Source organism: Notolabrus celidotus, chromosome 10 (assembly GCF_009762535.1).
Source record: "Notolabrus celidotus isolate fNotCel1 chromosome 10, fNotCel1.pri, whole genome shotgun sequence".
In the NCBI taxonomy this organism is placed as follows: domain Eukaryota; kingdom Metazoa; phylum Chordata; class Actinopteri; order Labriformes; family Labridae; genus Notolabrus; species Notolabrus celidotus.
This window is the reverse complement of record NC_048281.1, coordinates 9,727-33,557: the sequence shown is the minus strand read 5'-3', so window position 1 is coordinate 33,557 and position 23,831 is coordinate 9,727. Positions and strand designations below refer to the sequence as shown.

At 40.3% G+C, this 23,831-nt stretch overlaps 1 protein-coding gene across 1 annotated transcript; it reads left to right on the top strand.

Moving 5' to 3' along the window:
- The first annotated feature begins 7,327 nt into the window (after positions 1-7,327).
- Positions 7,328-18,929, top strand: LOC117820423 (protein FAM171B-like). The gene is made up of 8 exons (XM_034694178.1): positions 7,328-7,635; positions 13,901-14,134; positions 14,492-14,584; positions 14,714-14,872; positions 15,164-15,334; positions 16,310-16,426; positions 16,605-16,728; positions 17,704-18,929. Exons 1-8 carry the CDS (start codon positions 7,458-7,460, stop codon positions 18,602-18,604), a joined length of 1,977 nt encoding a protein of 658 aa, XP_034550069.1. The 5' UTR covers positions 7,328-7,457; the 3' UTR covers positions 18,605-18,929.
- Positions 18,930-23,831: the final 4,902 nt, after the last annotated feature.

Below are 23,831 nucleotides of genomic sequence, written 5' to 3'. Positions count from 1 at the left end.
AGCATTGCACCTCGCAGTATTTAGCTAGTTACAGTGGCAAGGAAAAACTTCTTTTTAACAGGCACAAACCTCAGGCAGAACCAGACTCATGTTAGACAGCCATACTATCTTAAATGTGATAGTGATGAGACAGTAGTAGTAGCTGTTGCCGCTGGAGTCCAGCACGTCTGTATCAGCTGGCATCCAGAACGTCTGCAGAAGGAGGATGTCTACGGCAGCTCAGAGGAACCTACGAGACAAGGGAGCTCAGGGACTCCAGAAAGGTCTATGGTTAGTAGCTTTTAATGGGACAGGCAGAGTTAAAGTAAGTGATGTGGGGGTTGGGGGGAAGGGGGTGAGCTAGGATCCCAGTCTGTCAGTGCGCCAGTTCCCCCGACAGTCTAGGCCTATAGCAGCATAACAGAAGCTGGTCCAAGCCTGAGCCAGCTGTAACTATAAGCTTTATCAAAAAGGAAAGTTTGAAGCCTACTCTTAGAAGTGGAGAGGGTGTCTGCCTCCCGGACCCTGACTGGTAGATGATTCCAAAGGAGAGGGGCCTGATAACTGAAGGTTCTACCTCCCATACTACTTTTTGAGATTTTAGGTACAACTAGCAAGCCTGCATGTTGGGAGCGTAGAGTTCTAGAGGGGTAATAGGGCACTATGAGCTCTTTAAGATACAAGGGTGCTGATTTTTAAGGGCTTTGTAGGATAAAGGAAGGATTTTAAATTCTATTCTAGATTTTATGGGGAGCCAGTATAGAGAAGCTAACACTGGAGAGATGTGCTCTCTCTTCCAAGTTCTAGTCAATACTCGAGCTGCGGCGTTTTGAACTAGCTGAAGAATCTTTAGAGACTTATTGGGGCAGCCTGATAAGAGGGAGTTACAGTAATCTAACCTGGAGGAGACTAATGCTGTCTAAGGTACTTATATTATTAGAAAAGGTCTCTCTGAGGTGTTTGGGGCCAATAACAATCACTTCAGTTTTTTCTGAGTTTAGCAGTAAGAAGTGTCTGGTCATCCAGGTCTTTATGTCTTTGAGACAATCTTCTAATTCAGATAACTGATTGGTTCCTCTAGCTTCACTGATAAATATAGATGAGTGTCATCGGCATAACAATTAAAATTAATTGAGTGTTTCCTCATGATGTTACCTAGAGGAAGCATATATAAGGTGAAAAATCACCTGTTCAGGTAACGCGCCTTTCCGTTTGTCTGTCCATTGCGTGTGCGCTCTGTGCGTTTTTGTGACTTTCCCTCCACCTGTTGCAGTGTGGCTGAGGCTGACCGGCTGCCGTGGTGGACAGGTTGCTCTGCAGGAGCCTATCCTTGTGTTTGGCGTCTCGTGTCCTGAGGTAAGTGGCTCTTGCCTGTCTTGGTTATGTCCGTGGTTCCCTGCTGCAAACTGACTGTAGTTTTTGTTTAATTCAGTTAATTGGAGCAGCAGGCCCTCACTCGGCTCTTCCTCCAGCCTTGGATTCAGCTGGCGCTGTTTGTTCTGACTGCAACTACATGAGAGATTCAGGATCGGACAGAGGGGACGTAGTGACTCTGATCCTTTGTACAAACTGTTAATCCTCCTGCATGTGAGGATATTGTTCGCGCTGTTACTCCCCGATCTGCCGGAAATGCAGGTGCGCGTCAGTAGCAGGGGCGTCTCACCGCTTTGCAGCCCGGTCATCAGACGGCTGCGTGCAGGTTTCTTTTATTACTCTTAATAGTGTATTGCTTCATGTTGGGTTGATTGTTTGTTTCGTTATATTGGTTTTGAATTATTCATTTTCCTTTTCCTTAATTCAGGTCTTTTGTGTTAATTTGTTGTTTGTGGATATTTTGTTATACTTATCTTTATTTGCAGGAGTGTGGTTATTTTCATTTGGTTATTTTGCATCCTGTTATTTGATTCAGTATTTGATTTGCATGAGTGTGTTTCTGTTTATTGCTTTATTTGTTTTCCTTGATTGATTTGTTTGGATTTATTTGAGTTAGTTTAGTTACTTCAGAATTGTTTTGTTTGGGGTTGTTTGAACATTATATTGTGTGTTTTAAAAACAACATTGTCTTAGCAAGTTAAATTTATGGTTAATATTTCCCAGGGGTGAAATTCCCCCGGGTGGCGTTGCCAATTCACATACAAGCCAGGTGCCTCACATCACATTCATGTTAGTGGAAGAGTAAGTAATTGTGAATTACAAGAGATTTAGAGTGAGAGCTGAGAGCTAACTGCAGCTACGTGCGACAGAGTGAAAGAGGAAAACCAAAATGATGCAACACGCTCACCTGAAATATGTATTGACTTGCAGGGGCGAGTCCATTTTGTGCTTTAAATGTAATTAAAAGTATCTTAAAATCGATCCTAAAAACAACAGGGAGCCAGTGTAGGGATGCTAAAGTTGGGGTGATGTGGGAACATGTTTTTGTTCTAGTTAAAAGCCAAAAGACAGGTGTATAGTGAGTTGCATTAGTCAAACGGGAAGAAATAAAATCATGAATGAGTTTTTCTAAGTTTTTTGATGAAATAATGGACTTTTCCTTCGAAATACAGTTGACCCCTAAATGACAACTTTGCCATTAGGAATCGTTGGTGCTGGAAGATTGGTTCATTAATACCAGATGAAACACATTTTGATTTAATCTTAAACAATATATGTAATTTATGGATCAACAGCAACTGTTCTGTGAATCCCCTCTGCTAGTATTGCTCACAAAATCTGTTTTGATTAAAGACATATAACAGCTTGGAAAAGTTGAACAGCATTATGTTAGCTATTTATTATCATCAGAGGGGTATACTACGAAGCTGGATTTGCAGTTATCAAGGTAACTTCGAGGTGGTTCCCGTTTTACCTGGGTAGATCACCATGGTTACTCATGCTGAACTGTTCAGGATCAGAGATCAGTTTGGAAAAAAATCCACCCACTGACCAATCAGGTCGCTCGACAACAGAGCTCTAAGAGCTGATCGCGAGGGGAGAGAGATCGTCAGGACACTTTGTCTACCTGTTTGATTTTATAAATAAATACTGATGACAGTTATTGATTATCTTTCCTGTCATCATACTTAAACAGAGTTTAAACAGGTTAGTCAGGTGAAGTTTTTGTCCTACATTAAATATAAAACTGCGCGTGCTTATCTCTTTGAATCATGTTCTCATTTGTATTAGTCCTTTTAACCACAGTGCTCAGTTTGATACCGTCAGGGCTGTAGCTGAAATATTACATCTAAAACTGTCACACACAACACAAGATGAAATCAGAGAGAGAGATCACTGTCAGGGAATATTATAGTCCGATCTATCTAATGATGAATAAACAGAGTTATTAAAGTCAGATCTATCTAATGATGAATAAACAGTTATATAGTCAGATCCATCTGCACTAATGATGAGAAATTAGACGTCATTAGTTCATTCCCTCTCTGTGTTTTTGTCTGATCTCTCAGTTCTTCCTTCATGTTTCAAACTCATCTGTGTTGAAGTTAATTTGGATTATGTGTTTAACTTCTTCATTTTTTTCTAATAATAATAGTGCAGTGTTTGAAAAACATGTGGATGTGCTGACAGCAGACTGTCCGTATCTGTGATTGGTCACATGTTGCATTCTCTGCCCCGTTCATGTGAACGCGTTCAGGGTAATTCCGGACTGACTCATCATGTTGATAACCAGCTTTGTGTGACAGATTAGCGCGATCTCCTTTGTTAGGTTCAGTGAAAGATAAAAGATAGGTTCAAAAAAAGATAACTGTGAACTCTCTTTGTAGTATACCCCTCTGATGTCTGAAAATGTTTGCTATAATTCATTATTCAAAACTAAACGGCCTCCTCTCACTAGAACATGTTTGTCTTAGTTTCTGCAACAGGTGACACAAATTCATAACACCCTAAAGCCTTACTTTCAATTCAGATTAATCCCCATGCTTACATAGCCAAATGTAAGATCGTATGACTAAATGGAGGTGCACAAAGCTGTATATTTTGCTAGACTATTCTCACCTTTGACTTCCCATAGAGAGGGATTAAAAAGGCATAAAATACTTGTGAAGATATTCTGTAAAGCTTTGCTGAAATGTCCTGCAGTCTCCTCGATGTGCTGAAAACAATGAATGTCTTTCTGTCTGACTTGCTTGACTTTTCCTTGACGCTTAATTATCTGCTGATAATATTCAAAGACATGTCAGAATACTGCAAAAAAATCCATGCTGATGTTATCATTATTAATGGCAAGTCATGCACCTGTCTCTCCGGGCAAGGGCTTATTCATTGTGTGACATTGTCTATCACTTTGTCATAATTCCTGTCTTACACCCTCCCGTCATTTTGTTGCCTCTGGTCCATCTCTGGTATTTTAAAGAGAGCACAGCTGCTAAACCAGTTGTTAATCCGTTCAGCTGTCGATGTCACCTGGCAGGCTTTTCTTTCCTCCTACATGGCCTCCACAAATGACCAAAATATTAGTCATAATACTGCATATTTATGAATTGTTACAATGTTTGAAGCTGCAAATCCAATTTTTAAAAAAATATGTTTTAGCAAACTAAAGTATTAACACAGTCTTAAATAGGCCTACTCTCAGGATGTGAAAGTGCTAAATAACATGTAACCTTGAGTTGTTTTGAAGCTCAGCACTAACACTTGAATGTCTAAAAAGCATCATATATCCTCCTGAATCTCTCCTTTTGTCCACAAATAAAGCTATTCCCCACTGGAATTGATCCTTAATGGCCCAACCTGCTACCAATGCTGTGTACATATGAATAATGTAAAGAAAATACAGACTTATTCAACCTTTCATCATTCCCACTGAATGATGCCATTAGACCAAACATAGCACAGGTCCAAACCTTTTTAGTGCCTTTCTACTTTAATGCACGGTCTGACGTTTTTTTGCGTGTGTGGATTTCAGTGCTTTTCGCAGAATGAAGACAGCATTTCCCATTAGCACCATCACCTACTGTTTTAAAGCTGCTCTTTCCAAAGCACGAATTTGTTGTGGATGAAAATGAAGGAAAACAGATCTTCTTTCTAATTCTACTTTTCTTGTTCAAAACAACTGTCTGCAGGATGAAGAGTGAGGTAATGTATTGATTTGCAGCTGTGTAAAACTGTAACATAACAAGGAATACACTTTGTAAACTGATTGACTTAGCTTATACAAATGATCATCACAAAGAGGCTTTAGTATAAGAGAGACACGTTCTATTCAGTTAAAAGCTCCTCACAGTCCCTTTAAAACTGCAGACACAGAGAAGCTAAATGTTAAAGTTTATAACAATTACTATTGAAATACATTTTTATTGGCAATATTAAAGCATTCAGCAATTCTCAAAAAGAGCTGAAGCTATTATTTCACAGGTAATAGGCAGTTTATACTCATGATTATCCATGAAAACAAAATGTATACAGATGGAAATGAGCCAAGAGTGAAACGTGACCAGAAAGACTAACAAAAAAATATATATTTCTACACCATGCAACAGAAATATCTCTTCACTTTACTAACAGAAGCGAATACACTGAGCAGCTTTGTGAGAGGAGAAACTCAGAGGAAGTCTATGTGTGCTCAGATAAGATTAATAGAAGAAAGCATACGGGGATGGAGAGCAGGAGCAGATTTCCAGGGTGAAAGCGAACAGATTTCCAAAATAGTCCCCATAGATGCAGCTATTTATGTGGAGAAATGAACCATTACTGTATCTAATTTGTGGCAAATTGATCCTGGAGACTTGGGCTGTCATCCATCCTCCTGCTTGTGTGTTTAGTCTCCGATTTATACTTTGTCAGAGGGGAATAGAGCTGGGAGGACAAATGTGTCAGCTCAGTGCCTCTCTGAGGCCGCTGTCACAGAAGAGCTATGATGGGGAGGAAGCCAGCCGAGGAAGGATTTACTCACGGTACTAGTGACAGGAAGGTCCGCGGGCAGACATCAGTGAGGCAAGAGAACCTTCAGGTTCAATGGGAAAGATAGGAAGTGAAGCTGGACAAAAATGATAGAGGTGGAGATAGGTCATTTTTTGGTGAGTTGGTCAGCTGACCTTCTGTAAAAAAAACACTGAAAGGTTTTAAAAATAGACAAGAAATGTAGAATAGAAGATTATTATACAAGTACCATTGTCTATAACATTACAATGCAAATAAACTTGGGCTCAGATTTGACCAACTTAAAAAAAAGGAGACCAAGGTAGAGTCATACATCACTGTCTAGGTAATGACGTCAATCACAGTCACCAGATCTCAAAATCAGCTGAGAATGTCGCAACTTTAGTTTTTGTCCATCGCAAGGATTGTGTTCATCCCTTCTGTTCAGAGTATAGTTCAGGATAAGGAGGACAGTAGTTTTGAAATGGTGTTCAGGCCTTTTCTTAAGATCAGGATCACATTTAGACAAAGTAGAAAAAGAGCTTTAGACAGAGTCCTGACTGAGGAAGAACATTTAATTTGCCTGCTCCATGGCCTTTGGCATTACATCTGTTATTGCAAGCAGGTTTTTAAATTTGAATCTGGACCAACTTTGATTCAACTTAACATTTTTGGTAGATTGTAAAAAATCGAAAATTATACATGAAAAAGGAAATGATAATTAACTGAACATTTTTGCTTTTATATGGTAGAAAGCCCCACACGTGCACACACAAGTACAGTACAAAGGCACATTTTCTACTGCCACTGCTGCAACAATTCAGCTACCACTACTTGAGGTATTACTCTATGACTCACACTGTTGCAAAGAACAGATACAACAAATAATACTCAATACATTAATTCCACTCCTGGTTATACAGGTAGAATAAACTGAATGAATTAGTCGGAATATAAATAGCTTCTGCAAATTTAGTGTCTCAGGTGGTGGACTGGTACTGCGGTATCACCATCTAGTGGTATAAATGAGTTACTGCATATTTTTCGGTCAAGCACAACATCCAATCTGCAGAAAATAAGCCGTGTGTAGAGTATTGTTGACAAATGACATTAGATTTCCTTCTCGTTGGTAGGAAGAAGGTAGTCCACACTGCTGACATACTTTGTGTACAACTGATAACAGTGTGTCTCATTTCATCCCACTTAAAGTCTGGCCTACACTACATGCCTTCTTGACCTTAAATGGGCAATTCCCTCATAGCCTGTACAGTTTCTCTGACAGTGCAGGATCATAAATACAGAGCTTTAACTTGTTATATAGGCTGAATATTTTAACAATGTGGCGTTGTTGATTTATGGATATCATAAAAATTTTACTTGATTATCATAACTGTATTTTTTTGGGATTGATTGACAGACAGAAATCCTTCTTGGCCCGTTACGGCAGTTTAAAGGAAAGGAGGCGGAGCTTCATTGTGTCTGAAGGCTGGCTGACAGCAGAGGAGTTAGGATGGCAGAGCTGTGGGCATCTCCGTTCGTTTATAAATAAAGAAATAGGCCTGTGTTCAGGCAGAAATCAGTGACACCGATCGATCAGCCCGTTTTAATTGGATCTGTAAGTCATGCGCTCGTTGATTTTGTCGTTATATGCGCTGATTTCACTGAAGAATGGGATCACGTCTGCGGAGTTCACCCCGACTGGACACTCCGTGCATATCAATGACGGGAACTTTTCAGACGGGGATCACATGAAACAAGAGTCCATTCAGATCCAACAACAAGTGCTGGAGACCCGTTCAGGTTTGTAGCTCTACTGTCTTCATCACAGGATGGTCGGCTGTTCAGCTGTTATGTAAAACGCAGCAGTTCTCCTTTGTGAGCCTGAAGTGTAAAATTTACGCAGAAAATACAATGAATGAGAAGCTGGAGAATAAAGATTCATGTTGATATTTTACATTTATCAACCCTCCTCTGAATGTCTTCTTTCTGACAGATTATAGATGGCCTCATTTTGTCAGCCCAGACCATCTGTATCAGGATTTGTACACAAATCCACGGATCTGTTCATGAGTCATAAGTGGTGTGGGAGCTCGCTGCTGCCACTTCATGAGTAACGGTTTCTCCATCTGGCCTATTTTTACTGCATCAATTCACAGCAAGGCGGCAATTTATCAGAAATTTTGTGCACATCTCATAACATTATATGACTGTAGTTTCATGTTTCATTGGCTTTGGAGTTAGCCTGCATTTTTATAAAGGCAAAAAAGCAGTCAGCATCACTTGACGATTCAAACAGTTAAACACACAATGTGTGTAATATCACTCACTTTGCATAATGAAATCATGTGTGTACATTAGAATTTCTATACTATTTCAACTCCTCCACTCTCTCTGTTGGCCCTGTTGATTGTCAAAGTGAAATATGCTCTCCATCCTTCTCTACAGAGTGCATCTTTCTGTGTCCCACACACACGCACACACAGCTGTACTCCCTCTCTGACAGCCTCCTTGTTTACAGCAGAGCGATGAAGAGGAGCTGAAAGAGGGATTTGTGACCCTGTTCACTTATCAACTGATTCATGACTAATTCATGCAGCCGTAGGAGTACATTACCATCCGTCATCACATGATCCTGCAGTCTGAGATGTTGGCTGATTTACTTGGAAATGCACCCAGGCAAAGCATTGTCCCTAAAATCCCCCTCATGCCTACATCATGTGTCAAACCTCCTCCTTTTAGCCTTCCTTTCAGTCAGTCAGCCTGTCTATTGGTACTGAGTTAAACTCTCTAAATAATTACTTCACCATTTTGATGTATCCTAAATAACAAGAGAAGGAAATTAAATACTGAAATGACCTCTTTGTTAAACCATGGTCATTTCTCCCATGCTGAGGACAACATGCTTATTCTTCAATAGTGGGCAAAGTTCAATCCTCCCCTGCCAAAACCATTAAATCTCTAAATCTGTTGTTTTAATTTGACTGCAGCATAACTATTTGTTGTTGGGGCATTCAGTCCATGTGTCCTAAAGTCCCCCCCTCATCAGGCTCCACCCTAAGCATCTTTTGTCTTGCTTCAAATTTGATTCCGCTGACTTGTGCTTAAAGGCAGATTTGGTCCACGTATCAGAGGGTGCACTGTGTGTTGTTCCTCCATCAGTGGAATTTGTGGCCTAATTCCAACACACGCACACAAACACACACACGTTGTTGGTTTGGCTGGGTGGGAGGGTCAGCGGAGATAAGTCCCTGTTGGACCATCTGTTTGTGCTGCAAATTGAACAGTCAACATGTTTCTGTTACTTTCTGTGAACATTTATTTTTTATTAAAATCTCTGGTGTAATGTTGCTGATGTTGCACTAAATCACACATAGACAACACCCTGAGGTCCCATAGGGTGATACATTTTACTTTGTGTGCAAAATGTATTATTTAATCTGCACAAATTTTTACATTTGCGAATGCAGTAGTGGTAATGATCCCATTTGACATTATTTTCCAGTAATTTGTTTTGATGGTATAAATAGTGTTGTATTTGCATTACACTGCGCCTGTTGTTTTTTATGTGTAACACAAGCGCCCACTGCTGGTAGAGTTCAGTTCCCATGTTTTGTTGATGTGTACCAGCCAAGCGGCAACCTCCGGTCTAAATAAATGAGTCCAATGCGGAACTGCAGTTCATCGAGGATCCGCTTGAGGCTGGCTCTGGAAGTACCAGAAACCACATACACACCAATTCAAAGAAGCTGATCTTTACAGCAGAAATAAACATGTTTACAGCCTGGTTCAAAAGACGAGTGTAGTCTGGATAGCTCATTTCTCGATCGGCACACACTGTAGGGGGAGTGAATTTTTTTCTAACGCGGCAATACTGAAGATATTGAGATAATGAGTCTTCCAACATGACGCACAGTTGACTTGATTGATAGGCGGGAACAATGTAGCTGTTGGCTAGGAGGCTCAAAGCCCGCCTCTTTACATCACAATCACTCAACGGCAGCAATATGGCTCCCGCTGACGATCAGCCTCAAAACAGCGCTTCAGAAACAGATGGGTGACGTCACGGGATATTACGTCCATATTTTATTGTCTATGGTACCAACAGCAATCTCCGTTAGCTAACTTACTGCTTTCTATCTGCAGGCACTTTCTTTAGTTTATTTTTACAAGAAGAAAGCTGGCTGAAAAAGAACTAATATGCTTCTACTGTTATCAGAACAAACAACGTGTTGGAGTTAAAACTGAATATTTATTTCTGGTTCATCACAATTGGCAAGAGAAAGTGTATACAACTGTTCCCAAATGATTTACTATCTAATGTGCACCAGATAAAACTGATCACCTTTGCTGGGCTTCATGGGCTCTGTAGATTTATATCTCAGCAAGAACAAATTTCACTTCTTTTTGCCAAAAAAAGGACTTTTTAATAATCATAACTTCAAAATCACACATTTTGTCTTCATTTCTTGACTAAGAAGAAGAAAAAATATTTGCTGCATGCTATCAATAAAAGTGAGCTCCAAGAAAACGTCTGAAAAAGCTTCACTGAGGTCAAATCCAATCTCTTTATAAGACACAGTCCTCCTGTGAATCTTTTTATATCAGGATTCCATACACATCACACACTACATAGGATCTCTGTATCATCTGCCTCAGTGGCTCAGACAGCCAGTTTCAATCCACTTCATAAACCTCTTTGTGGCGAGGTTCAGTCCACCAAATGGGGAGATTATAGTAATCTGGCATGAAACACCTCCACTTCAGATGTAGCAACCCCCTTCTCTTATGTTGGGCTACTAAGGCAGATCACACAAAGAGCAGAGGCTGCCTCTCCCAAAAACACACATTCCCTAGTCGCTCTGCACTCCTGGAAGTGTCCCTGTGAGCCCAAACTAACCCTGCCCAACATGGATATTCGTTTCATATTGTGTCTGACATTGCAAGTAAGTCCCAGCAGCTGTAAGCATTTGTCTGCTTCAGATCAAGGGAAATTGTAAGGGCCAATAATATAGGATGATCTGGTTTTGGCACTTGTTTTCGTATTGTAAAATCTGGTGGCATAAGACATGGCTTTATGTGTTTCAGTAAAGCTTTGGCAGCTCTTACAATGAAGGATTAAAGCAACAAGACCAGCGACAACAACAACAGACTATTGCTGCTATCAGTGTTGATTTGTCACCATTAGAGAAAGATGCTCACAACATTAGCAGTGTGGAGATAGCTGCTTCAGTGATTTTGCAGCTTTTAGTTACTTGTGAGGGTGTTTTTTCTCTGGTCCCCTGGCAGATGATAAATATATTCTACTTTATTTAAGGTTTAATGATGAGCTGGTTCATGGATAATGAGATGTGTGGCTCCCAAAGGTTCAGTATAGTTTAGTAGAGGATACTTATAACAGGGCAGTAGGTGGGGGGAAGTACGTTGGAATCAGTCAGTGCTGGCAGAGTTTGCAGCTTTACACAGCTCTCTTTGTGGGGCAGTTCTTGAAAGCAGTGCTCAGTTCAGTGGCTCATCACTTGCTGTTCTGAGGAACTTGAGTTTAACTTTTGCCTTTTGCCCACAGAACAGAACTTTCCTGTTCTGTGGAATCATTCATATACAATGTTGTAGCCTCATAGTGAGTCACTTTCACCGTTATCCTCAGTTGTGTACACATTTTAACTCCAATATGCTCTTTTATGTTCATCATCAGATTGCATCACTCTGATGTTAGCCTTCTTTTGGTCTCTTTTTGTAGTGTATCGTTAAGGGCAGCACAACACTGACCCAGAGTGAAGCCAAAACTACAGAATAGGTCCTAAAGCCCACCTCTTCCATTTGAACAGATGGGACATAAACTACCAGTCAAAAGTTTGGAAACACCTTCTCTATCAAGGGTTTGTATTTATTGTAATTATTGTAAACATTGTAGATTAATACTGAAGACATCAAACTATGAACGAACATGTATGGAATTATTGACTGAACAAAAAAGTGTTAAACAAAGCAGAATATGTTTTATATTTTAGATTCTGTATGGAATTATTGACTGAACAAAAAAGTGTTAAACAAAGCAGAATCTGTTTTATATTTTAGATTCTGTAAAGTAGCCCCCTTTTTCCTTCATGACAGCTTTGCACACTCTTGGTATTCTCTCAGTCTGCTTCATGAAGTGGTCTCCTGGAATGGTTTCTACTTAACATGAGCCTTGTCAAGAGTTCATTTGTAGAATTGAGAAATTGTAGAAATTTGAGACCATCCGTTGTGTTGTTCAGAGGTAAGGTTAGTACACAATGGATAGCCCTATTTGACTACTGTTGTAATCCAGATTATGGCAAAACCAGATTATTTCATAGTTTTGATGTCTTCAGTATTAATCTACAATGTTGAAAATAGTTAAAATAAATAAAAACCATTGAATGAGAAGGTTTTGATGTTCCTGTTGTAGCAGTTAGTTCTTATCATGGTTATTAATGTGCAGGTGTTCCTTTACTGAGTGCATTTTTAATTAGTTATTTGATGCTAATAAGAGGGGGGTCCTGCAGTGTGCTCTGTAGCAACAAATGCCTATTTATCTTCCAGTAAGTTCCAGCTGCATGAATAACTTTGTCTGTCATGCTGTCTGTTTTAGCTCTTTGTGCTCAAAACAGAGTCAAAGTGAACTATACACAGTGAAGTTTCATCTCTTAGCACTAACAGTGTAAGACTATTAACTTTTCTGTGGTTATGAGGAGAAATGCAGTGTAGGTGATACATCTCTGTGATTGTCAATCTCAGTGACACCTTTCACTTCATGGATTCGATTTACTGTCACATAAAAGTGTGGTTTAGTGCAGCTTTAATGCAGCATGTATCCCTTATTGGTGTGCTTATCCACACAAACATTTATTCATACGACTATCAATCAATGTTATACTTAACATTCCCTCATTGTTATGCAACACTTCCTCTGAGGAATAAAGTCGTCATGAACTTACCAAGTATGTTGCTCATTTTCAAAGTGGCTAATAGGATTTGTGGATAAGGTGTCACATTATCATTAGGCACTAAATGAGATTCTCTTGGAGCATCTGTGAGTCACATCATTGGAAAGATGTCCTGTTAGCTGTCTGCATACAAATGTAGCATTATTCTGTCTTGAATGCAAGCTTTGCTGCACTAATTGGCCAAATTAACCGTTTGTATCTGCGTGCACCTCTGTTAAACCTTCAGGGATTCATTTATAGACATGCTGCAGCTTCAAAACTAAAACCCATGGACTCTGTTTACCACTCTGCTCTCAGATTTATAACGGGTGACATATATGACACCCATCATATGCCATTCATGAGAGGTTGTTTGGCCCTCTCTTGAGCAGAGGAGAAACAAACTGGCTTTTGAAGCCCTTGCTGGAAAGCTTCCCACCTACCTTACAGACTTGTTGGAGTAGAATTATTGATCCTACGGGACTCGCTCTTCTGATTGGCTCATTCTGAAAGCCAAAGTTGATAGCCATTCCCTCTTTTGCAGAATTTAAGACTTTGATCTCTGACCACTGTATCTCAAACTGTATCTGTTTTAATTAATCTATTGTTTTGTGAATGATTGTGTGTGGTTGTTCGTTGTTTCTAATGTGCCTGTGATCTTGATGACATTGGAAATGAGGGAAACCTCAATGTCTTTTTGAGAATAAATAAAGATTATGAATTGAATTTGAATTGAATTAATCGATTGGTATCCTCCAGGGATCCTGCAAATTACTTTTCCTGTTTTGTTGAGAGTGGTCATGTCCAGGTTAATTGTTAATCTAGCCAACAACAGTCTGTTAAAACATTTAAACGTGCTGCATGAAATGTGTGAACATAGTAACAGGTACACTGTGTAACTCTTTATAACACAGTGCAAACTGTGGAGTTCTCAGTGTAAGTGTGTCAGAGAGATGTGGCTGAGATTGCATGTTATTATATAGAAATACACTTTTTTGTAAATTGACAAACTAACAATCTGCTGTGACCTGAACTCGTCTGAACTTAGACGAAAAGTGTTTTGTTAATCCAAAAGCAGCTTTGAAAACTTTGTCTCAACCTAATCTTTATTCACTTTCCAGGTTCTGCCTTTAACCTAAAGGTTCAGGTCAACAGTGTGCTGAGCCGTCAGTTTCTCAGCCAGGCAACAGTGGAGGTGTACATCAACTACACCAGGACCAACACAGCTCTTACAGTGGAGGACGGTGGGGTTTTGCTGAATATACCGTACCAAGATGGGATGCCTATCACCATCGTGGCCAGCAAAGATGGCTACATGCACACACTGCTGCCGTATAAAGCCAGCAGAATGCCATGTAAGATACTGACTGTGTGTATTTTATTAGTGTTCAGATTATGTAGCTAAATCCCTGCAGATAAAAAGCTGAATCTGATGGCAAGCTGTGTAATTTTCTTTATTTGTTAAGCCCCCAAATATACTTAGACATTTCTTCGACTTTATGACTTTCTAGTTCTCTTTTTTTCGCTGCTCTTTCTGTGTGTATTACAAGCTTTGATAAACCCTCACCAATATAAAGTATTGCCCCTTCTTCTCTCCTCCGTTTCAGGTGATTAAACCCACTGTCACACTGCCATCTAGTGGTCAAATGTTGATTTTTTAATGAAGAACTCGGATGTTCATTTTGCATCTCTGCTCCTCTCCATGTCTGCAGTGTTTTCATCTGTGACCGTGTTACTATTAAGGCTCAACCAGGGGAACATCTGGCTCTTTGAAGATTTGGTCAAGATCACTGGAAAAACTTCTGGTATGTTACTGTTACAATTACTAATTCACATCTTTAATTCTACTCCTTTCTTTCCTTCAGAAGCAGCATTCATACACTATAATATTTTGTAGATACGTTTTATTATCTATTAATCGTTCATATTTTTAGATGATTCATCGCAGCCTGTAATCCAGTTTCCAAAGAGCCTTCTGAATCTGACAGACAGCAGTAACATCACAGCTGTTAAAGCCTTCCTGACCCTCCCCAAGCTGCCATCGAAAGATGACAACTTCCTGAACACTGTGGGCATCATGAGCAGCAAAACAGGTACTTTACAGTCACCCCTAAAAATGTTACTAGTCCTTTATATAGTATTTCCACAGTCGGACATGCATAGATGAAACAGGTTCTGTTTAAAATATGCCCTCTAGTGGTGATATCAATAAATGGTACTGTGACTATTCAACGTTGGCTGGCCAGACCAGGGAGTGAAATACAGAAAAATAGCTTGTAGCTTGAGTCAGTCATGTGCTTCAGAACAGTATCAACCAAGAAGGACTGATTGAATCCCTTGAGTCCTCTTCCCTCAAGCGTTTCCAACTCTGTTTTGTTTTTCAGGATATGTCAGTGTGGAGTTGAGTCCGGTGGCGGCTGTCAGCGTGCAGCTTTTCTCAGGAGACACAGAGTTACATGTGAGTGGGCCGGTACAGATCAGCCTCAGCCTTCCTGACAGCTGTGGACTTCAGAGCTCAAACACTGTTCCTGCATGGTTCTTTAACCACACCACTGGTGAGTGAAAATCACATTGTGTTTGTCATAAAAACAACACTGCACATCACATAAAGAACACCGGGGGAGAACATCACAGGGAGAAAAAAAAAGCAGCAGAACAGGACGTCTGAATGCAGAGCAATATTCATGATTAAAGAGTGGAGAAATGACTTCTTATATAAAAAGGTTTTATGTCAGGATTTAAACGCAGTTAAGGTTGTGGACTGTCTAATTGTCAGTGGCAGGGAGTTTCACAGTCTTGGAGCTCTGACTGAAAAGTCACACACCAGTCACATTTTGTTCTAAGGCGGGATCTTGGCACAACCAGCACAGCTGCATCCACAGATCTGGTCTGCCCAGGCACATATGGAGTTAAAAGGTCTCTTAAATAGTTTGGAGCCTGGCGCTGGTGGCCTAGCAGTCTCAGCGCCCCACATACAGAGCCTACAGTCCTCGTTGCAGGAGTCGCCGGTTCGATTCCCGGCCTGTCGACCATTTCCTGCATGTCTTCCCCCGCTCTCTACTCCCAACATTTCCTATCTCTCTTCAGCTGTCCTATCAAATAAAAGCAAAAAGGCCAAAAATATAACATAATAATAATAATAAATAGTTTGTAGCCTGTCCATTTAAAATTTTGAAAGTAATCAATAAAATCTTAAAATCAATTAAAATCTGAGTAGCAGCATTTTGAACTAGTTAAGGAGTCTGTGAAGGGAGCTCTGACTGATACCTGTTAAAAGTACATTACAATAATTAACATCCAACCAACCATCCATTATCTTGACCGCTTGTCCCATTAGGGGTCACGGGGGGCTGGAGCCTATCCCAGCTGGCTTCGGGCGGAAGGCAGGATACACCCTGGACAGGTCGGCAACCTGTCACAGGGCACAATAATTAACAGATAATCACAAATCTGACAGGAGCATGTAAAAAACAATCAAGAAGATTTCACGTAAGCAACGTTACAGTGTTTCTTTTTTTTGTTTCACACAGGCGGATGGATGAGAAAAGGACTGGGGTCAGTGGTGTCAGTAGAAGGAAAACTCATGTGGACATTCACAGCTCCTCACCTTGGTTACTGGATAGCTGCACCTCTTTCTCCCATCAGAGGCAAGTGATCACCCAACACTGACTTTTTACTTTAAATCACTAGACTAGCATGGGGCAGTGAAAACAGGATGAGAGGTATCAAATGAAAACATTTGTTCACACCGAACGATTTCTATTTCTACAGCAGTTTCAGTGGGATGTGTATTTTTTTTCATCCTCTTATTTTCTGCTGCTTTAGGTTTCTTTGGACTTGCCATCCCCATTGACTTCATCTTGCGTCATTCATTTGTCCTGATGGTAATTCTTGGAGGAACTCTCCTAATTGTCATCTCTCTTCTGGTCGGGTTATTGTTTTGTCGCAGGTAACTAAAGCTTTCATGCCGTCCTAGTCACAGCCATCACATTTAAAGCACACTGAAAGTTTCATCCCAGCTAACTGAAAGGTAAATAGAGAACATCTCAAACGTATTGTTTTCATGAACGATTGCAGATATTCTTTATGGACTGTGACTTTCAGTTGAAGTTACTTTTTAAGAGTCATTTTAAGTTGTTTACTGTCAGTGAACATGCCACACCGTACACTATCATACAGCCATGCTTTTTTATAATTACGGTAAATGTTTGTTTAAGGGAATTGGCAGAGTGCTTTCAGAGTAATTTCATAGATCGCTTTGTGACATATTTTTGAGTAAAGGCAAAGCGAGTGAGCAAGATGCAAACTTTGTCATACAGGGCTTGAGTAATGAACAAGTTAGATAAAGAGCTCCATCATTTTAAAAGTGGGCCCATTACTTGCTCAGCTGAATGTGTTTCGACAGTCACTGTTCCTCCTGTGTCAATGTGTGTACAGTGGGTGAACTTCTGGCTGTGTTAAGACCATAAGCAAAGTAAACATCATCCCTGTTGTTGGCACTGGAATTGTTTTTGGTTATTTGTGTTGCTTAAACACAATAAATATAATATCTACATTTTCAAACATACCTGGATATTAAATGCTTTTTTGTTTGAGTTCAAAGCGTCACCTGAAGGTGCACAAAGCTTTGCTAGTTCAACATCACATTTTATTTGGCTTTGTCTGCAGAATTTCAACGCATATTTCCAAAACTATGAACATGTGGACTTGGGAATTATGGACAGTAATTTGAATTTAGATTTTCATACGCCCTTGATTTGTGTTTTTTGGCATTAATTTGTGTCTGTTTGCATCTTTGCTCTGACTGTTTATGCTAATGAGCTGCACCAAAGATTTGCTTTGCTTATGGGCAGCTTTAGACAGAAGACACTAAAATCTATTTTATAGCATTGTTGCATTGTTTGAAGTTCTGTCTCATCCACAGAAGTTCATCCAGGGAAATGAAAACAAAGAAGATCCTCCAAGTGATGAAAAAAGACCAAACCACCTCTACAAGTGATAATAATATTTTTGAAGTATCTTCAGAGGACTCTTGTTGTACACAGGATAGACTGAACCAGTCCTTCACAGAGAGAGGGGATAATCTGCACAATGCCTCTGTTATCTCCATGCACAATGGCAATGTAATCTCCAACCCCGGTGCAGTGGCCATTGCTGTTGAGTGCAATGAACTGGATCTCAACACCACCTCCCTGACAGATAACTTGTTTTTCTACAACCAGCCTGTTGCCATTCTTCACACTCCGGCGTTCTTCCATTTGGAGGAACAACCAGAGCAGCTGCAGTGGAGCAAGTCAGCCACTCTCCCCCGTGCTGGGGCTTCAAACGGTGCTGCAGCTGAGCCGCCAAGGAAAGACAGCTTCACACAGACTCTGCCAAAAGGTCCCTCTACCCCCCAGAACCAAAGGGCAGAAAATGAGGTAGAGCTTGGGGCTCCAGAGAGCTCTCAGGTGGAAACGTCCACCGGCCCATCCAGGAGTAACTTCAGTCTCCCAGAGTCAGCATCAGTCCCTGGAACATTAAGCCAAATGGTAGGCAGCAGACACTCCATGCATGCATTTGCAGATCTTTCTAAAATCCCCTCCCTTCAGCCTCCTCGGGCCTGGTTTGTATCACTGGAGGGGAAGCCTGCAGCTGAGATCCACTATGCTGTGACAGAGCAGCAGAGGAGACGGAGGCCGGCGGACAGCAGAGAAACCAGCTTAGACTCAGGAGTGGACATGAGCGAGCTGAACCAGACGTCTGGAAGAAGGGCTGTAACGCTGGAGCGCAATAATACTTTTGTAAAAAGCACATCCAGCAGTAAATACATACAACCACAATAAAACAAACTCTGAGTCTACTGCTCACATCTTAATACTACGGTCCCAATCTAAGTGAAGAAAACAGTCCCATGCCTACCACAAATGTCCCATGCCATCCAGACTAAGTTGCTATGGTTGTGGCAACTCCTCCCTCCTTTTTTTACAACTGTCCAATCCCAAACCTGCTCAGTCTTGAAGGTGTGTTCCTGGTCAGTGTGTAAGTGTTTAAGAAGATAAGATAAGATAAGATAAGAAGATAAGAAAGTCCTTTACTAGTCCAACAACGGGGAAATTCAAGTGTCACAGTAGCAAGTAGACAGTGCAAAAAATGTATATAAAGCAAACAAGAGCCTGTAAAGTAACAATTATTAAAAAGTTATAAGCAATTAAAAATAAAATTAAAATTAAAATGAAAGAGGTAAAAAATAAGTACATCTTACAACTTATATATATATATATATATATATATATATATTATTGGTTATGTAGTCTGACCACTGCAGGAAGAAAAGACCTGGGATATCTCTCCGTGAGACACTGCGGGTGAAGAAGTCTGTCACTGAACGAGCTACTAAGTGTTGTTATGGTCTCCTGGAGGGGGTGTGATGTAAAAGTTTAGGGCTGCTCCACTGCCACATCATCAAGTGTGTGAGTTTTCTGATGCAGACCTCACAACACCAAAATATGCACTTTGTGTGAGTCTATATTTCTGCAGACTTAACTGGGGACTTACCCAGAATTCATTGTGAACTCAGTGAGGTGAAGGACCTGATTGTGCAGCCTGCTATTACATGTTAACAAATGTTTGTACTTTAAAACAGTATTTGAAGTTACATTTTTTATTTGGAATAAAGCAAAAATTAAACAAGTTCATTTGTAAGTTACTTACTTCTGATGTTATTCATTCCACGTTCGTAGGGTCTTTTATATTTTACAGGAAGTTATTAACATCCATGTTCTATTGGCTTCTTTTAGTGTGATCAAGTATACAAACACTGTCAGACACATACGTTTATGCAGCATCTGCATGTTTTGTGATAATCTAATAGCACATCTTGTCTCCAGGCAGCTTGTCATGTCATGTGAGTGTGTTTCTCATTTTCAAACCTTATCAAGCCTTCACAGACTCACACACTGCATGCCTGATGCCATGATGGGTACAGTGCTTACTAGGCTTAAGGGCAAACCAGTTATCTCTCTGATCTTCTTCCTCAGCAGTCAGTCTTAACCATCAGTGTTTCATATTCCTCAAAGCATCCTAAAACATTGTTATTTTTAATTTTCTGTTGTTCCAGGTTGCTTTTTGTCAACTTCTAAAACAAAGAAGTCACTTCATGGAGCATACAGTCGGCTCAGCTAACATTATTGGATGGTTGATATGGTAATAAAGTATTCTTGTTTGTTCTGTTTTCATGTTTTCTTTGTTTTGTCATGAAGTGAATCTATTTGCTATTTTCAATAAAAATAACTGAACGTGGTTAGGAGTAATTTTTGTAACTTACGAATAAACCTTCATTTATTCCACAGCAGGGACATTTTGTGTTAAAAGAAGTAAAGAAAACAGCACACGATGGAAACAGTGCACAAATGAACTGTGATGCCTTTTTATGAACTACACAAGCAAAAAAACAACATCAGTGAAAGGACTAAGTTTTTCTATACTGTAATCATCATTGACTGCAAGGGGGTAAGAGTAAGATGAGACTTATCACAGCACGGTGAAGGAAAACCCTTTCATATTTTTTTACCACCGTATATATTCACAGTGAGTCTCATTCATGAAAAGTGAGTAAATCTGTGTGTAGATTTGCTCAAGAAAGCTCTCCCTACTAAAACTACACTCCGGAAACATGAACGGCGCGGGAAGCTCAGATTTGAACGTAAACACGTGTGTAAGATCATGAATGCCAACCCATCGTAAACTGACGCTCCCGGTGATCATCAATTAGCATAAATACCGCCCATGAACGAAGAAAAAACGAAGCGAAAAAAGAACTTCTCCGTGGCGGAGATTGAAATTATTTGGGGCGAAGTGGAATGTAGGAAGCACATTTTATTGTCTATGGATATAAAATGGTAAGTCTCTACATATAAAACACATGCATTTGTATAGAGGACTACATTCTTACCAACAAGCCAGCCGTCTCTCACAGCTCCATTCTCCAAACAGGAGCCAGTATGAAGCTGTCATGCGTCCCACCGGGCCACCGAGCCACAACGTTGAGCAACACAGTTTGCATCACATATCAGCTTCACATTCACGTAATGAAAGTTTTTCCGGTTTATGTATGCAAATGCATCATCAGATGGAGCCTTGATGTGTATGTGTGTGCAGTTTGTGGCACCAATGACATTTGGCGTGTTGGCCAGCGCGCTAAACCCCCGCTTTACCTTGATTTGCCGTTGTGCGCCAAAGGGGAATTGAATGTACTCCGGCCTTAATTCAATAATGCCGGCAAGAACTGCCGGTAAAATGCGGCTCATTGATGGCTGGGAGATTCCAGATCCATCTGCCATCTCCCGCTGAAGGTCCCTGTGGTTAAGAATCCCAGCACGGAGAGCACCTGCAAATGTGCAGGTATGGCGTGGCTTCTTTTAGTTGACCTCGTCAGATTAGGCTCCAGTTAGTCTGTGTGGTTTTTAACACGTAGTTCACATTCTATATACACCTAATCTAGATCTCAAAGCTTTAATTGACAACTTATTTCTTGTAAAAATACGTTATATATATATATATTTCTTTTTTTAATATTCTGTCATGTTTAAATTACGTGTTTCAAAGATATCTGCGCATTGTGTACAGAACATAGAGAGCAGTACATATTAAAATTTTCATTTCCGACAGTGACAACCAGTATTTCTGTGTATTCCTACATTTGCACAAGTGCTACACACAGTCGGGAGCAGGTGTAGATTTTGTGAGTAGTTACTCACAAAATCTTTCAGAGCTTTATATTTTCGTTCAACAGTTTGTAAGGAAATTAGGATTTCTGCTTCTGCAACCTCCTCCACTTTGAGGTGCATGGGGCGCCCTCTTGTGGAAATTTTGTGATTTGCAGCAGCTTGCTTGCTTTTAAGAGCCCATGTATTGAGGAACCAGCTGGAGTATCAACAGGAAAGCTAGGCTATACGCTACTGTACATGAGGCCATTTGAACCACATCATTTATCGAATTTAATATGTCCGACCTGGGGGGCGCTGGTGGCTTAGCGGTCTAACCGCCCCACATACAGAGGCTATAGTCCTGGCTGCAGAGGTCTCTGGCTCGACTCCCGACTGCGACCAAAAGACATTTGCACCATTTCAAAGAAATGGGTGGACTGTATATTAGCATTAGCATTATTGAAGGACTTCTTTGCTGACCATCTCTTTATAGTACATAGTTGAGCACAATACAATGAGCTAAAATTGAAGCAATTGAGTTTCATAATCATTAATGACACAAGCTTTGTTGACTTACTGCAATCAAAGTGTAGAATAACATGGACATAAGAGTTGATAACAGAGCTTTTCATCATCATAGACAGGTTTGGGAAATCCCTTGTAGTTGTTGCCTCACCCCAGGTTCCTGCTTTCAATGAAAAACATTTGTTGACATTCTTTCTTTTGTACAGTTGATAAAGACTTAATATGCTACCAAATTTGCTATAATTTGATGACTTGACAGTAAACTTCATAAGAATGATGATAAAGTGATGAGTATAATGTATCCAGACTTCAACACAGGTGCACGCAGGTTAAACATTGGGACTTGACCGCAACACGTAGTCATTCATTGTACTTCCCTTTAACCTTTGACACTTCTACAAACAATGATGTTAGTAACGTTGAATCTTTGCTTTAATGGTCACTATGCAGACTAGAATACATTGACAGAAACAGGTTTCACTCCTGCTTTTAGTTACATATGGTGCATGTTCAGTAAAAATCATGGTCATTCTCTCTCTCTCTCTCTCTCTCTCTCTCTCTCTCTCTCTCTCAGTGTGATCATTGGTAGATATTAGTAAATAATATTATAGTATATATTAAGATACATTAAGATCCTACATTGTTATGTTGGTGTACCTCAAGCCATCAAAATGGGATGAAATAATCTTTTGGATTTGACCAGGCCTACACGTGGGGCTGGAGCCTATCCCGGCTATTTGGAAAAAAAAAGACCATGCTGGTGTTGCAATGCCTTTGCAGACCCCACCTCCCAGGTTCCAGGAAGGCCATGCAAGTGACATTGTTCCACCTTCACAACCACACCACAAGTATGTCCCTCCAATTTCTAAATATAATAATGACATATTTTCACTTTAAACCACCGCCTGCAACTACTCATTTCTATCGCGGTGTTGAATTTTAAATTTTTTAAATTGTATTTATGTTATATTTATGTTATGGACTCATTATACTTATTATGATTTATCCACAAACATAAAGTACAAGATACATCGGAAAAATAACGAGAAATTAGTCGCATGAACACCTGATGCTAGTATTTCCCATGATGCTTAGGGCCAAAATGTAAATGATCCATGTTGGGTTAGAACAAAGATGGGAAAAACGTGACATTACAAATTATGGAAGAAGTTAGCTACTTAAACATAAACTTACACTAAAAACCTGTCAACTTCTCTCTGTTTGATCGGTTAGAGCAACCGTAAACAACGCATACCTTGGGCATTTTTCTTGTGTGTCGTGTTTCTGCTCCGACTGCTGCTAACCACTTCCTGACTCCCATCCGCATTTCGCGCCACTGCTACGCAACGGAAATATGCAAACAAGCAGTCACACAAGTCAAGTGAGTGTATTTGAAGCAAGCGAGCCGGATGCTCCCCTGGTGGTGAAGCTTTCAGCAGTGTGTCTGCCCCCTGGTGGCTGGCTGCAGTATAGGCCATTCATTTGAATGGGGGAGCAGTCAAACTTTAAAAAATAAATACACGTTGTACAAATGTTTCTCACATCAGTATGCTGTGGTGATATGTAGTTAGTATTTGCCTGTTTTGTGTTCAAGGCCTCTTTTTCCTGAAAAGTTTCTTTTTTGTTAGTTATTAGAGTTTAAAAAACGGGGTTTCCTTTGATTCACAGCCGCCGTACAGGGAAACTTCAAAGGACACACAGCATCTTGTGACGTTACGCTTTAAGGCAGAGCTCGTTACAGTGGCTTCACAGGCTCTGGCTGCACAATGGCGGCGCCCAGGATTTTTGGCTTCAGAACCGTACAACGGGAAGAGGCGGAGCAACGCTGTCCATTTTTATT